The sequence below is a fragment of the Glandiceps talaboti genome, chromosome 16, assembly GCF_964340395.1.
Source record: "Glandiceps talaboti chromosome 16, keGlaTala1.1, whole genome shotgun sequence".
NCBI lineage: Eukaryota > Metazoa > Hemichordata > Enteropneusta > Spengelidae > Glandiceps > Glandiceps talaboti.
This window is the reverse complement of record NC_135564.1, coordinates 13838445-13854702: the sequence shown is the minus strand read 5'-3', so window position 1 is coordinate 13854702 and position 16258 is coordinate 13838445. Positions and strand designations below refer to the sequence as shown.

Genomic DNA, 16258 nt, shown 5'->3' with positions numbered 1-16258 from the left:
CCACGGCATACCTTATAGACTATCATAGTCCTAGATTGTAATGTACATGGTGTCGTTACGCCCTCACCCCATCACGGCGTACCTTACAGACTATCATAGTCCTAGATTGTAATGTACATGGTGTCGTTATGCCCTCACCCCATCACGGCGTATCTTACAGACTATCATAGTCCTAGATTGTAATGTACGTTGTGTCGTTACGCCCTCACCCCATCATGATGGCGTACCTTACAGACCATCGTAGTCCAGGTCCAAGTAAGACAAACACTCATATAGTAGAAGTGTATCCATTATATTAGTATTAAATTGTACTAACACAAATATGAGAAGGCTTTTAATATTATCTTCACACAATTATTAAGAATTTGAACAAAAAAAAATGGACAAGAATGTTTTATTATCTCTTTGAATATTACTGGTACAGACAGGGAGATAATGTAAGGATATCCTGGGATGATATTTTGAACTTTTAGAATTATAGAAGTGTGGACTTTCTCCTGTATTTATTTATTCAACATTCAAAAAACAAACATTTTTGTGTACATAGTAGATATGTGAATGTAGTAGGTTGAATGTGAACATAGGGGCACAAAATGTACGTCAACATATTCCAGGGTGTGTGTGTGTGTGTGCGTGTGTGTATGTGTGTGTGTGTGTGTGCGTGTGTGTGTGTGTGTGTGTGTGTGTGTGTGTGTGCGCGCGCGTGGGTACATGTGTGCGTGTGTGTGTGTGCGTGTGTGTGTGTGTGTGTGCATGCATGCGAGTATCTATACGTATGTGTTTGCATGTGTATTGTGTGTCACTGCGCACGCATGTGTGTATGTGTATGTGTTTATATGCATGCTTAATGTGGGTGGATGGACAGTCTGTCTTGTATGTATACAGATTATATTTTATGAGACTGTTATTAACTGTTTTATGTTGTATGATACAAGTGGCCATTGCTTTTCAGGAATAGCCTAGTTTTGTAAATGTTGCCAAATTGTAACAAATGAAAAACCTTATTAACAAGTTGTAACCAACTATGATATGGGAAATAGACAATAAATATTTTATATGAAAGACTTCATCTTGTTGTAATTGACTCAGTCTTTTTGCTCCCAGCAGGTTTTGCCCCAACCTTTGCCCCATGTATCTCACAGTCACCCAAAGGTTTATTGCAACTGGGGTTATGTTGCTCCAATTAAGTATATACATTGTACAATAAGATTGCTGCAATGAGTTCTGTTGGCCAAATAGTGAATTGTGCACGAAGAAGAGAACTGCAGTAGTTTCTCTTGACCCTAGCAAATATTGCCTAAACTGGGCTACTCTTCAACTACTGCAAAATAGGTGCTATTTGTTCAGTGTATTAGGGTGGCCCATTTTATTTTTATTTTTCTTACTAAAAAATAACCCTATATTTCCTCGATTTGAATAACTAATAAATCAACACCCTCTATGGCCAGATCTGAAAAGTTTTTAATGATACTGGTCGTTCGGTAGGTAAACAAGGCTAGTTACCAAATATGTTATGCATACAGCAGGGGACCAGTTTATACGAATGGTAAAGTGGCAACACCATATTAAAGTGCATATCTTTGCAAAAATTTAGTAGTATTATTTACTCTTGGAATGTGGGAAGAATAAAACAACTGATTCATTGTTATCTTAATTGACTTTGTCATTTCCAAGGCATCCAGAGTTTTGTCATATGCCAATGCCATGATACAAGCATGTATCTGAGCATGGATGTATTAGTGAGAACATTTACAATCTATTGCTGAAGTTTAGGAAATTTTAGAACTTGAACACATGGTTTAAAGTTTCCTTCGGACTTTAATCGTCATTTCCATTTCATTCAGACATTTACAGATTTTCAAATACTTTTTTTTTTTAATTTTTAACCGACCAATCAACCCATTATTTTTTAAGATGAGAAACGTAAGATTCTAAAATCAGTCGCTTGGTGGCGCTCTATACTTTCCACCTTGTGTTTCATTATATATTTGCGGACTGTGTATTTTGTAGCTGCATCTCAGACCAATATCTCAGTTCACCAAATATGTTCTTTTGTCTGAAAAGCTTTGTATCATCGCTCCAGTATCTACCCTATGACGTCAGAACGTCAGATTTGATTGTTTTAATAATACTATAGCAGACGTCATATTCCAAGGTTCAAAGGTCAAAAGGTCATTGATTGAACTCATCGGACGACTACAATTTTGAGCCTTACACTTTACATGCTGTTATGCTGTTCACGTATTTGTGTTTGTGAAAGCGCGCGCAGCACAGCTGCAGGACTGTGAATTTCCTCTCAGGTTGTTAGATCATCTTCGTAATAAGTCAGTTTTACGGGTATATAGCACATGCAGACATGATTTTATGGGTCTGCATCACTTTAGGAGTTATATACATCGTACGATGTCTACTCCAACCACAACCAGAAAAACTCCATGGCGTCTACAGTCAACCGGGTCCATGGTACCCACTCAAGAAACTTATCTTCATTGCGATGTATTTAGTTCGACAATGGAAAAGTCGTCGGGCTGTACAGCAAGCTGCCAAGATGACACAACAGTATGGTATTGGCTACGGACAACGATCTAAGGCTAGTGTAGATGAGATGGAGTGTGTACAAGACTTGCTGGCCCATGAAGAGGTAACGAATATTAATAACACAGCTGCAATGGTTGAAGTTTCAGTTTTTTATTTCGAGCTTTGATTATTATTTTTTTAAAACATTTTATCGTTCCGGGGGTATATTATAAAAACATATTTTTACCCATTTTACAATATGGTAGAGAATAAGAACAATTCAACATAAATAAAAAATAAAATAAAATAAAATAAAATAAAATTCAGACCATTTAAAGACAAATAAAAACAAAACAAAACACCAGTATTTGTAATTTAATACATTGTTTTAGTCAGCAGTTGTAATTTATGTTACAATTTCTCATATTTTGTATTGATTCTTTCATTGTTAGCTAACAATACATTACAATAACTGGTATTTTGTTTTCATTTGTTGAATGAATCAGCATGTCTGAATTAAGTGCTGTCCTTATATGTATGCTGTATGTGGTATGTATACTGTATTTTCAAAAACAATGATACACATATGTGACACATATAAAGTTTCAAAAAAGTTGAAGTTTGTATGCACTCTGTGTCTCTTTGTACCATGTCCCTCAAATATTACTAGTATTATAATATAAACAACATTTTACATGTTTTGTTTTTTTAAGATTCAAGTTTCCATTTCTGTACAAAGTGAAGCATCACAATGTATTAATTATTGAGGTAGACTTTTTTTTTTTAGCCATCTGAGACTGGTTTCAGATGACTATTTTTTGCAAACTGAGACTCTCTCTTCATGGTCTCAGTTTAATGTTTTAGATCACCTTTACATACCATAATTATGTCCTAGTCTTAAATTCTTTTAATATTTAAAAATGTGATTTCTGAGTTTTCTTATATGTTGATAATTAAAACACATAAATAAAACATGTAGTAGGTGTGCAGATTCGACAATATATCAACATCTACATAAATATGGTATTGAACTAATATAAAACAAAAAAAGTAACTATAATGAATGTATCCATGGTGAAAGGTAATCCAACGGTCTTTGATTAGTAGTATCTACCATATTACCAGTTGAGCCGTACCTATAGTCATTTTTTTGCTCAAGATAAAGTTTTTTTCTACTTTAGCTCTACCAGCCAATTTATTGTTCACACATAGAATGTTAATCATTATTTGACTTCGACCTTGCATGAGTTGCAGCACATTTTTTGCACAATAATTTGTTATTTGAAATGCAAGGTCACAGTCATTCTTTTCCCAAGTATGGAGCTATGTAGTAACTATCTATATACATCACCCCATTATACTGTTATCTATTATCAGTAAATCCTAACCTGCGACATTTCATTGATGATCACACCATTGATCTCCACACAACTGCAGCATTTTGTTCCAGGTCAGGTTATCATCATACTAACAAACTCTTGTAGTAGACACCGCAGTACACATATATACAGTGTACCCGCTAAGCCAATTTGACACGACACTAACACACACAATTTCTAGAGATGCACCAAAATTTGGTGTTCCCTTATCTCTTACTATGTGTTGACTCACAAGAAATGCTAGTTTTATCATTTTGACCCAGAACAACAAAATTTGTCTATCATAAGAGGACACAGTAAAATTTGGTCTCATTTTAGATTGAGTTCACACCACACAATTTGTATTTTACTACTCATAAAGACCATAGATTAGGCTGTATTATCTGTTAATATAACTAAAGTATCATAATAATAGTAATTTTATTTTAGTATTTGTGATAATCATACTGTAATCTGAGATTATGACCTAGAAATGTCTGCAGACAGTGTGTGCAGTGCTTAGGATTAGTTAGCCAGGACATGTAGGAGCACAAGATTACAGTGGCCTCAGGTACATTAGGATTTGGAGTACAATGTACTTAGCCATAGTTAATGATTCACTGCCTAGTGCAGGTATCTTATGGTTAACTCAGTCACTACAAATCACTGTAGCACTGCTTGTTAAACTACAAGTCATATGTAAGTGGTAAGACTGAAGTACTAAGCTGTTATAGATTACCATATTTTGGTACACACAGTGTCATCTCTAGCCTAGAATCCAGACAAATTAGGATTTTGCATTTTGATTCTCCCGAAACCTGCTAAAAAACAAAAATTGAGACGATGGCTCAGACGGCAAGACTTCTTCAGTGTAGACAGTACTGTAACAGTAAACAACCAAATAAATCACTACTGAATGTAGACTCTCACACCAGTCTCCTCGGGAGCATCGTTAAAGGACTGTTTTGTATGTACTGATAGCTACCACATAAATTATAATTGTACTAAAATATCCTTGTACTGTTGACCCTCATTGACTTCATAAGGGTTGATCATTTGTTAACATGTTACTGTGATGCTCCATGTTATTGCCATACCCTGAGGCATCGTAGTAACCACGTACATCGATGGATGATTAGTTGATGAGGGCCCACAGTACAAGGACATTCGAGTACAATAATATGCACCAGATATCGGTACATACAAAACAGCCCTTTTAGCAATCCTCCCGAGGACTGGTGTGAGAGAATAGCACATTGACAATGTGTTTCAAATTACATATAAAGAATCCTATAGTGAAACAATTGAAAGAAACCGTAACATGATATCTTAAATATTATATATTTGTATGTTGAGAACAGTATATACTGTAATGTTATGACCCCCATTGTGTAGTATTATTACTATGGTATCCATTTCATTGTTCAAGTCAATTATTTCTTGTGATATATCATGGATGGCTTACCCTTGCAATGGCCTATTTTGGACGTCACAATGGAAACGATACAAGCTGATGTAGGGCATCTTCTGATGAGAGAATAATTTTTTTGTTGAAAACTAGCATTGACACATTGTCTTTTAACTACTGTGAATGTCTTTATTTTGGGGCCACACAAATTTGAATGGAAAGATAATTTTTTTTTTCAAATCTTGATTCCACTTATTTTAAAGGACCACTTCTCATTTAGGAGTTACAATAATATAGGTGTGAAAGATGTGATTGTCTGGCAGAGTTGTAGAAATAATGTAGGTGTGAAAGATGTGGTTGTCTGGTAGAGTTGTAGAAATAATTGAACTAAAGAACTAAAGAATGATTCCATGTAATCCTTATTAAGATAACACTAATGTGATGACCTGGGATTGAAACATGGCCCTTTAAATGTGATGACCCAGGATTGAAACATGACTTATTGATGGAAAAACAAATTTTTGACTATGTGTACTTATAGCCATATAACTTTTTAAAAGTTTTTTTTTTTATTGATGGCCACTTTATTAAATACATGTAAAGTTGTCTGTATTACAGTGAATTTCACAATACCGTGCAGCTTTTCGGTTTCATACAACCACGCAGAAACCAACAAGAAACTGCATATGCCACACTACAATAGCAAGATTACATTTTTTGCTACATTTAGTCTAAATGAAATAAACCATTGAAATGGATTGCAATACCATGCAAACATTTGGGCGCCAATGTTTTTCTTAGTATCAAACACCCGATGAAGGGCACATAAAATGTCCTTCGCGGTGTTCATTTGATGTCTGTAGGATGGCATGTGTTAGTGTAGTTCATTTCACTTCGGCAAAATGTAGTAAGAAACTGTACTCATGATTGGCTATGCAGTTGTCTTCACTGAAGTAGGAGGGTTATTTTTGTGTTTCTCCCCTGGATCTGCAGACTGCATGGGCTGGATGAACACGAAAAAAAAAGACCAACCGATGGGAGGGTATTTAAGTGATGCGCGCACTGAACAGAAGCAATTCGTTTTCTTTTTTGGCCTTTAACCATTCTCCAAGTAGGCCCAGGACTCTGTGTAATATGTTAGTTATTACTCTCTATGTAGGCCATGGACTCTGTATATTTCAATGGGTTCAACAAAGATGGAACTGGATTGGTTCTGAGGTTAGCTCGTCGACATAATCAGATTATGGAAGTGTGGTTTTTGATACACTTACCAGGTATAGGTGACCTAGAGCTACCTTTGCATCCTGATGGTATAGTACATACATCACAGAATGACAGCTTTAGTGCTTTGGGCTTGACCTTTGAAATGGTAGAACCAATGAGAACCTGGAAAATCAACTTCAACGGAATTTGTAGGTTGGTGTCTTTGGATTATTTAGATGTTAGTTCCACATACTTGGCTCCATTCAGCTGAAGTAAATACAATAAATCTTGTGTTTTCTGTGTGGATGCATACAACTTTGCTTGTATATGGTCTTGAAAATAGAAAATAAGAGTGAATTTTACGATACATGTAATTCAACACAAAATTCTTCTTTGATAATAGATAAAGAGTTACATTATTGATAACTTCAGCACTCATCAAAGGAAAGACATTATACAGAGTTAAAAACTGTAGTTTATATATTTACTAGTTTGTTTTAGCACCAAATACTTATTGCAGAAAATGCAATGAAGATATGTAGTTTTCTTGGCAGATGCAATAAAGATTCCATTCTATTCTATTCCATACATTTATTGATATCCCTGTACATGTAAGGCCAGCCCCAAGGCAATTAAGGCCCAGGGTTTAAGGATATGCCCTGACAAAGAAACACTCCACCAACTCTTCACCGTATTCCTATGTTGAATGAAGTTCAGTTTTTTTTATGGCATGACCAAAACTCTGTAATATTAGAAACTATCCTGTATATCCTTGTTTCAATCACTTAGTGGTAGAAAAAATAACGCAACGAGAGTCTGATAATTTAAAAGTCTGTTGATCTGCAGAACAGGCAGTATGTCATTAATAGGTAATATAACTTCTGATGATGCTATCAGAATAGAAGTGTACTGTTGAGAAAATCTTTTATTAGTATTTTGACCAAGGATGTTCTTGAAGAAAGTTTTGGCTGTATGCTTTAGAATATTACATGTACTGTTTTTACTTCCACTCACAGGATTGGTATTCGTAACACGGTGAGTGAAGATTGTAGTGAAGACCAGTTGGTACATGTCAAGTTTTCCTTGCTGTAAGTATACACTATAGTTTTCTGAGCTGTAAGCATACAGTACGCTATAGTTTTGCATGCTGTAAGTATATGCTATAGATTTCTGTGCTGTAGGTATATGCTGTAGTTTCTGTGCTGCAAGTGGGCTAAAGTTCTGTTTTCATATTTCTTTCTGAAATGTGTTTGCGAGAATGAATATTCATTGACTCATGGTCATAGTTATAGAAGAAAATTTCTACTCACAGAGTTTAATGTGGTTCATGAAAAATGAAGTGTGATTTTCGCTGATGTCAAAAGTATTGATGACGAGATTTCAGTGAAAAGTGTAGGATCCATTTTGTACAAATTTGTTGATGCTTGGACAGGAAATTTTCACTGTCACTAATAAGGTATTAGCCCCATCTACACGGCACTAAAAATCCTACCTGAGGTAGGATTCAGGATAGTTTGAAACCCGTGTAGAAGCAAACGTGTCCTGAAACTGTCCTGAAACTGTCCTGACTTAGGACAGTTCGAGAGGTTTCCTGAAACCCTCCTGACTTCGTCTTATGTACAGTCAGGATGGAGTCAGGGGGGAACGTGCGACATCTACGCCACAACCTTCCTACGTGTAGACACAAATCTATCCTACCTCAGGTAGGACTTGGGACTGCCTCAGGTAGGATGACCTATATGTAGATGGGGCTATTGTTAGACAGCATACAAAATTTCACATGTTTACAGTAGATATTAGAAATTGAGAAAAGACTGGATAGAATTGACTTGAACTACTAACGTTTACTATGTTTCTTTATTTCAGGTGGAAAGCATACACGGATTATTTTGACTTTGACACAGAATTGCATCCATTCTTAATAGCTGACGGTATTGCTAGGGAACCATGGTCTAAACAATTCTTTGAAACACTTCAAAAGTAAGTATTATGTAACACTTTAAAAGTAGGTGTTATGAAACACTATGAAAGTAAGTGTTATGAAACACTTTAAGTAAGTTTTATGAAACACTTTAAAGTAAGTGTTATGTAACACTATAAAAATAAGTGTTATGAAACACTATAAAAGTAAGTGTTATGAAACACTATAAAAGTAAGTGTTATGAAACACTATAAAAGTAAGTGTTATGAAACACCATAATAAAAGTAAGTGTAATGAAACACTATAAAAGTAAGTATTATGTAACACTATAAAAGTGTTATGAAACACTATAAAAGTAAGTTTTATGAACATAAAAGTAAGTATTATAAACACTTTCAAAGATTTAAATGAATTGCATTTACTTTGACAGGACTCATCAAACTCATTATGAACAGTGGGGTCAACTAGATGGTAGAATCTATGTTGAAGGTTATGAAGAAAGACAACTATCATTGAGAGGAATGAGAGATCATACTTATGGTAGGTAGTGCTAATTATTGCATATGTGTCCGTCTGTCTGTCCGTCCATACATGCATGCATCCATCTGTCCACCTGTGCCGTCGTGTCCATGTGTATCTCTGAATTGCATGAGCCAGTTTTTCAACCAAACCTGGCACAAATGTCAGTGGGCATATGTATGTCACTCTGATTTTTTCAACCTTTGCATTAATGACTGAATGGTGGCCATATTTGTTGTCAAAATTCACATTTTGCCCACTAGCTCTTACTACTAGATAGAGACCTCATTTGAATGTCTACATCCATGCCATCAATAATGACCTTTCTAATGGGACTGTGACCTGACCTCAATGTTCAGGGTCAAATCGCCAAAATTGCTCAAAACGTGTATGTACTATTTCAACCAAACCTGGCACAAATGTCATAGAGAGGATCTGACAAGTAGAATTGTTTTTGTGTATGTGTAAGTTCTTCAAGCCACTAAATTCTATACTTTTGTGTATGGTATCTGTATTCTTTATTTTCTAAATTTGTTACAGGTATTCGTGGATGGAAGTACTTCCATAGGTATGGCGTACAAATGGGTTTTATGGAAGATGGCAGTACATTCCATGTTGGTGTAGTTTCTCAACCCCAAACCATGTCATGGTTAGTATTTTATTGCAGCAATATTTTTTTTTTTCATTTTTGTTAAAACAGAAAACAGTGAGAATTGAATACTTTCACTATGAAGAATGAAAACGAAACTTGAAAATAGTGTACAGTGATACTATGGTTCCAGTGATTCTCAAGGAGTATACAGTTTTATTGAGTATACAAACTGTCAGACACATGTACAACTGCTGACATCAGACCATGGATGAATAGAACCTGTTACAAACAAGGAAAGTAAACAAATGAATTGGATTAATAACACTTGGCACAACAGGTTAGAACAGCAGAGACTTGTATTACATTTCATTAATTCATAAGAACAGTTTTATGGCCTCTTTATGTGTGCATAAAATGCCTTCTTATTTGTTTGTAAATGTGAACTATTATGTAAAGTGGCCATAAAACTGTTCTTATCAAATGATGAAATGTAATACAAGTCTCTGTACTTCCAACATGCTGTGTCAAGTGTTATTAATCCAATTTAGTTGTTTACTTTCCCTGTTTGTAACAGGTTCTGTTTGTCCACGTCTGATGTCAGCAGTTGTACTTTGATTGTAATAACTGTAAAAAGCTGTCTTAGTTTATGTAATATTGATAGTTTTACAGAGCTTCCAATCCATGTATAAACAATAAACTACAACAACATATTGATACATAATACCAAGTAGGTTTGTGTCTTTTTACAGAATTTAGTAGGGTCAGATCAAAGATGTGCTGCAATTGTGCATGTCATTACTGATATTAACTTCAATGTAACAAAATTTCAAATTTGGCACCTTTTACAGTTATCAAGGTTTGTTGTCTAATACATCACTCTGTACATCTAGCCATGATGATATCTACCAATAGACAGGGTTTATTTGCAACAATGAATATTGCTCGCCCGTTTGGTGGCGTTATCAAAGTAAACTGTTATTTAACTTTGCCGCTGAGTAGACAATGTTGTGACTACTATAGCTAAATCTACATCAATACATCAGGGCAAGTTCAGTAATGTATCAATATGCTGCAGTACTTCATCGTTCACACTTTGATTGGAAGCACTTTAACACTAGGGACGAAACACACAGTAGTATAACCTCATATTATGGATTTCTCAATTTTCACTCACAATGATTAGTATACACATGTAAGTCCTACAGTAGACTTTTCCTTTGTTCTATTTCTCTAGTCTATCTATTGGATATTTGTATCGACCCAATGGTATCAAGGAATTAGTGTCATCACTAGATATGCCAATACATCTATTGGGTGAAGATGGTAACCCTACAACTCAGTTTATACTTAGTTTTACTGCAGGTAAGTTCTTTCTTTCTGATTTGAGTTGTGCACTATTATCATGAAAGTTTAATAATTAAAAGATATGTAAGTGCACCTAAAAACTGTTGACTCAACATTGTCTACCATACTAAAATATTTCACAAGTGTGCACACACACCGACGCAAGTAATAACTGGTACATATTGAATAATCTATTTTGAGTGTTCAACACAAGCATACTTCTGTAGTGTAATCTAGTGACTGTGTGACTGACTTGTACAAAACTCGTTCTTGTTATTTTGACTAGGTGGTGAGAAGTATCATCTTAGATGTGAAGCAAACACAACAGCTGTGTTTTACTGTAGCCCAAACTGGGATGGTATTGTACATGAAAGACTGTGTACATTTACACTGAATGGATTGAAAGGTTGGGGAGTTAGTGAATTTGAATACAGGTAATATTTATTATCCACCTACCGAGGTGTGTTATAGGAATGAGCCATATCAATCCATTGGTGATCAGCCATGTCTCTGACACCCACTTCTTAATTTCAATCAAACCTGGCACAAATGTCAGACACTGAGGTTCATAGGCATGTCACTTAGTTTAATGTATGTATAGTTGTCTGCCCCAATGGAGGAGTTTTAAGAATGACCCATGTCAATCCATTGGTGATCAGCCATGTCTCTGACACCCACTTTGCTTCTTAATTTCAGCCAAACCTGGCACAAATGTCAGACACTGTGAGGTTCATAGGCATGTCACGTAGTTTAATGTATGTATAGTTGATGTCTGCCCAAACGAAGGAGTTTCAAGAATGAGCCATGTCCATCCATTGGTGATCGGCCGTATCTCTGAAACCCACTACTATATTTCAACCAAACCTGGCACAAATGTCAGACACTGAGGTTCATATATATGTCACTTAATTTAATGTACCGGTATATATAGTTGATGTCTGTAGCATATGCAGGGTAATCAATAAACATCACTTAATGTTATGAGTAGATATTACTATATAATATGATATGAACTTGACACTGGATTTTAGAACCACATTTTAGGGTGCACATTAATGTCTGGGGCTGTTTTTAGAAGTTTTGCTTACACAGAATAGAGTAATGACATAATACGTAATAGTTACAGTATATATTATATTTATACTAAATTAGCACTGCTACATCATGAAGGTAATGCTTTTGGATGTTTTAATTCTTTACAGACACAAAGGTGGCTGCCCAGTGACAAGATTAAAACCACCATCACCTTTGACAGTTCCAGGTAATTCTACCAATAATAATTTCTAAAACAAGCTATAACGCTCAAACAAAGTGATGATTTCATTGTGTGCCATAACCATTAAATATGACACTGCTGTTTCAGTTGCTTTAAGTTTGCGTCAGCGGTGCTTTAAATGCCACCAATCTATAAATATATGTCCCCTTATGTAAATATTTTATAAATGCTCTTCCAATGACATGATGATGATGATGATGATGTCATTTATGATTTGATAACTCGATATGTTACCACCCATCCTCTCTGTCTGTAGCTATAACAGCACAAGATGAAGCCAAGCTTGTTGTACCCTTCACATCTACTGTGTGTGAGAGTAGTCACTGTGTCGGTGGCAAAGGTTCTCAGTTAGCACTTCTCACAAAACTACAATCACAACATGAACATCAGGTAAGTGAAATAATAGGTAATACCTGTAGATACAATACCCAGATATATGTAATTATTGTAGTTGATGATCTCAGTATTAAATGAGATATTTTGGAACTCCATTATTCCAGGAACATACCCAGTCGTGATTTTTAAACAGAAGTGTCACAAGAGAGTGCTCCAAATGAGGAAAAGTTAGGGTTAAAATCACAATCATGGTAATGTGGAAAATACTGAATTTGAACAGTGCTAACAGAATGCCATCAATTTTCACCATGGAACAATGGGAATTGGTGATTTTTTCAAAGGAAGCTATCATATGATGGCAGTCATGGTCCTCATTTCTGGTCCAAACGTTGCTCCTGAACAGCACTCCTAGTGGTGAAACTGTACAATCTTTTGTCTTTTTCAAAGATGCTATCATATGATAAAGATCCTGGCCCTTTCTTGTAGTCCAAAGGCTGCTCCTGAACAGCACTCCTTTTGGCCAAATTGTGTAATCTTTTGTCTTTCTGATAACTGGAATGTGATGTTTTCTGTTTACTTGTATGAGACACATTCTGTTTAACATTAAATATTGTGTGGTACAAGTGTCTACCGAGGGTAATACTATATATTCTATGTTGTGGTATAACTATAATACTAGTTATATCTATTCTTTGTACTGTTAAACTGGTTAGTTACTAATGTACTAATTGTAATGTTTTGTTTATTTAGTTCAGTGTACCTCAAGGCATTTGTGTGACAATGGCAGCATTCCAGCTTCAAATGAAGGTAACATTGAAGTTTTCATATCAATTTATTATAGCTTTGTTTACACAAGTGTTAGTTAAATTTAATTCAATTGTACTGTAGGTTTGGGATGACCTTTAACCTCGACCAGATGATAACAGCTTATATTGATCTAACGACAAAGATGGAGAGAGTTTGCCAAAGATCATAATTATAATGCAATGCATCTTAGAACCAGAAAATCAACCGTTAGGAATATTAGGTGTTCACTCTATTTATATTATTGCTACTTTGTTTTTCTTTCACAGGAACATGAAAATTTGCAAAAAGCAGTGTCAGACTTGGAAAATATAGCACATGGCATAGAAAAAGGAGACATTGACAAAGCTTGTCAAATGTAATGTATTAACAGTTATAGTGATACGTTTACAAAATACCAGTTTCATTGTTTTCACTATGTTTGCACCAATCCATGGCTAGATTACTTGACTCAAGTATGTTTTACCCTTTCCACTGAATTCATTACTAAAGTGTATGTGTTGACAGAAAGTTATGATGTTAAAGGTTGTAAAATTTAGTTTTCTGTTTCTTGGTGGTTATTTTTTGTGCATGTTAAAAGATAGCTGTAGTTCGTGTATTTTATTTACAGATTGAAGCATACCTAAAATAAAACACTTGTCATTGACAGAACTCAGAACCTGGTATTCGATATAAGAAATTAAAGATTTGATGTTATAGAAAACAGACTGGAATAAATGTAGGTAGTAGTAAGACTGAGTTACATCTAATTTTGTCTTTGCAGGGTTTCTGAACAGTTCTTGACCACAGATATCACTGACAGTATTAAAGACAGTATCAGAGATGAATTAAACCATATGTTTGGACAAAAATTGGAAAATACAATGTTTGCTGTAAGGTCTTCAGCAATTGGTAAGTTACTGGATAGGGGTTACAGATTGAAAGAGTGTAGAAATAGTGTATTGTGAGATATTTCATTTCTTAAAACAAACATTTTAGGTGAAGGGTGATTTTTTTTTACTACATGAATTAAAAAGTGGTTACATTTAGTCACACAAATGCAGGAGTAGGTGTACATTGCAACTGCTGTATTTCTAGTCTGTAAGGTATGCCATGTCAGGATTTCCTCACACATTCATCAACCCTGGGAGTGGGAGGGAAAGTCCTGGCTGGATAATGGATAACAGGTGTACCCTGGTGGATTAAAATTACAAGCACAAACTCTACATAGAAAATCAGCAACTTGGAAACTGTGTTGTCCAAAATGTGGGGTCAAAAGTCAAATGTGCATTCAAAGATGGGGACAAACCTGTCAACGTTCAAAACATCAGAGTCAAAAGTCTATGTGAGTACCTCTTTCACAAATAGATCAAGAGTGGTGATGGCAGAATGACATGATGTATCTTACAGCCAACTTCATGCATTCGACTTTGAAAATTCACAGATATAGACTGTATGTGTTAGAAGAATGAAAAATTGTATATATTAAGAAAAGTTGCTGTAATAAAAACAAAGTTAGTCAGCAATGACAATCTGTTTTGTGTCTGTAGGTGAAGATACAAGTGCAATGTCTGCTGCTGGTCAAATGACAACACTACTAGCAATCAAAGGTATTAACAAGGTAAAGGAATAATTTACTATTTCATAGCACCATGCAAATGTATGAAGAGGGACACATGTTGTTATGATATTGATGGATCTGAAAGTAAATCCTGTAGTTCCTGGCCGAACACATAAATGTACTTGTGTGCAACTAGACAAATGTACAACCCATAACACCAAAGTAAAGCATTTTCTTTATGTACTACAATCGACTATAGCATCCATATCAAGTGTAAAAGTATACTGTTTCATTTGCTAATTGACCACATTAGAAAGGCAACATGCTAGGCTTGTATTAAAATAAAGCAATTGAAACAGTATACTTTTACACTTGATATGAATGCTATAAATGAGTGTAGCACATAGAGAAAGTGCTTTACTTCAGTGTTACCTGTTGTAGTGAAGCCAGCGAGACTAAGATTTTTGTCTAGAATGCAACATCAAACATGTGAATTCTCATATTCATGTGATCATCAATGGTTAAAACTTCAAAGAATTCAAAGGAGCCTTGTCATAACTTTACTATGATTCAATCTACAGGTGTATCAAGCTGTGTCTCAGTGCTGGGCTTCATTGTTCTCATTCCAAGCAGTGCAGTACAGACGGTAGGGGTCAATGAGTGTTTTTATGTCTCGTACAAGTTATAGTCTGTAAGGTACGCCTTGATGGGACACCCTCACACATCAGTCAAACCCTCGTACCTTACAATCTAAGTTATAGATAGTCTGTAAGGTATGCCGTGATGGGGCGCCCTCACACATTAGTCAAACCCTCGTACCTTACAGTCTAAGGTATAGATAGTTATCAATTTACAATTGAGCTTCATCTACAGTTATTACAACCATTGCAAATCGTAATTCCCATGTACTGTACTTGTATCTATAGACAACAGTTTGCCAGTACTGGGCCTCTGAAATATATAGTCTGAATGTGTCAACATATGACAACTAACTAATAACTGTTCAGCAAAGAAGAATAGTTCTGATACTAGAAACACACATTGCACACTGATAGATAGCCAGCCATGCTTGTAGTAAGTTATTAGTAATACAGTGTATTTATTTATATTTGACTTCATTCTAGACAATGTAATGTTTGGTATGTATACCTACTTAACCAGAATGAGTTCAGACTTCTGTCCTTGTTTACAGCATTTTTGCTAATGGTGGTATTAGTAGGTAAAATCTACCAGGGTTCCAAGTCATTTTACCTGGGTTTCCAAACAAAATTACTATAGACTCTATGGGGAATACTCTGCCATTTTTTCCCCTTTCTCCCTTTCTGTTACCGGGGTTCCCCAACCTTAGCGAAAACACTAGCATTGTTTAGTTTATGATGTGCGACTTGTCATTGAATGTTTTGTTTTATTTCTCTGTAGACAACATGGCCAGCCTGTGAA

General features: G+C 35.4%; 1 protein-coding gene across 1 annotated transcript; it reads left to right on the top strand.

Moving 5' to 3' along the window:
- Positions 1 to 218: 218 nt before the first annotated feature.
- LOC144447138 (uncharacterized) lies at positions 219 to 13640 on the top strand. The gene is made up of 13 exons (XM_078137043.1): positions 219 to 255; positions 2385 to 2641; positions 6443 to 6699; positions 7503 to 7574; positions 8353 to 8466; positions 8838 to 8947; positions 9467 to 9575; positions 10753 to 10880; positions 11149 to 11296; positions 12065 to 12123; positions 12395 to 12528; positions 13225 to 13281; positions 13548 to 13640. Exons 1-13 carry the CDS (start codon positions 219 to 221, stop codon positions 13638 to 13640), a joined length of 1575 nt encoding a protein of 524 aa, XP_077993169.1.
- The last annotated feature ends 2618 nt before the right edge of the window (positions 13641 to 16258 follow it).

What these genes read in the sequence shown, in the direction of transcription:
- LOC144447138 (XM_078137043.1), top strand. Translation starts at nt 219, where the DNA reads ATGGCGTACCTTACAGACCATCGTAGTCCAGGTCCAA. An exon ending in CATGTCAAGTTTTCCTTGCT is followed by an intron (nt 7,575 to 8,352) that starts GTAAGTATACAC and finishes TCTTTATTTCAG; the next exon opens with GTGGAAAGCATACACGGATT. An exon ending in ATCACCTTTGACAGTTCCAG is followed by an intron (nt 12,124 to 12,394) that starts GTAATTCTACCA and finishes CTCTGTCTGTAG; the next exon opens with CTATAACAGCACAAGATGAA.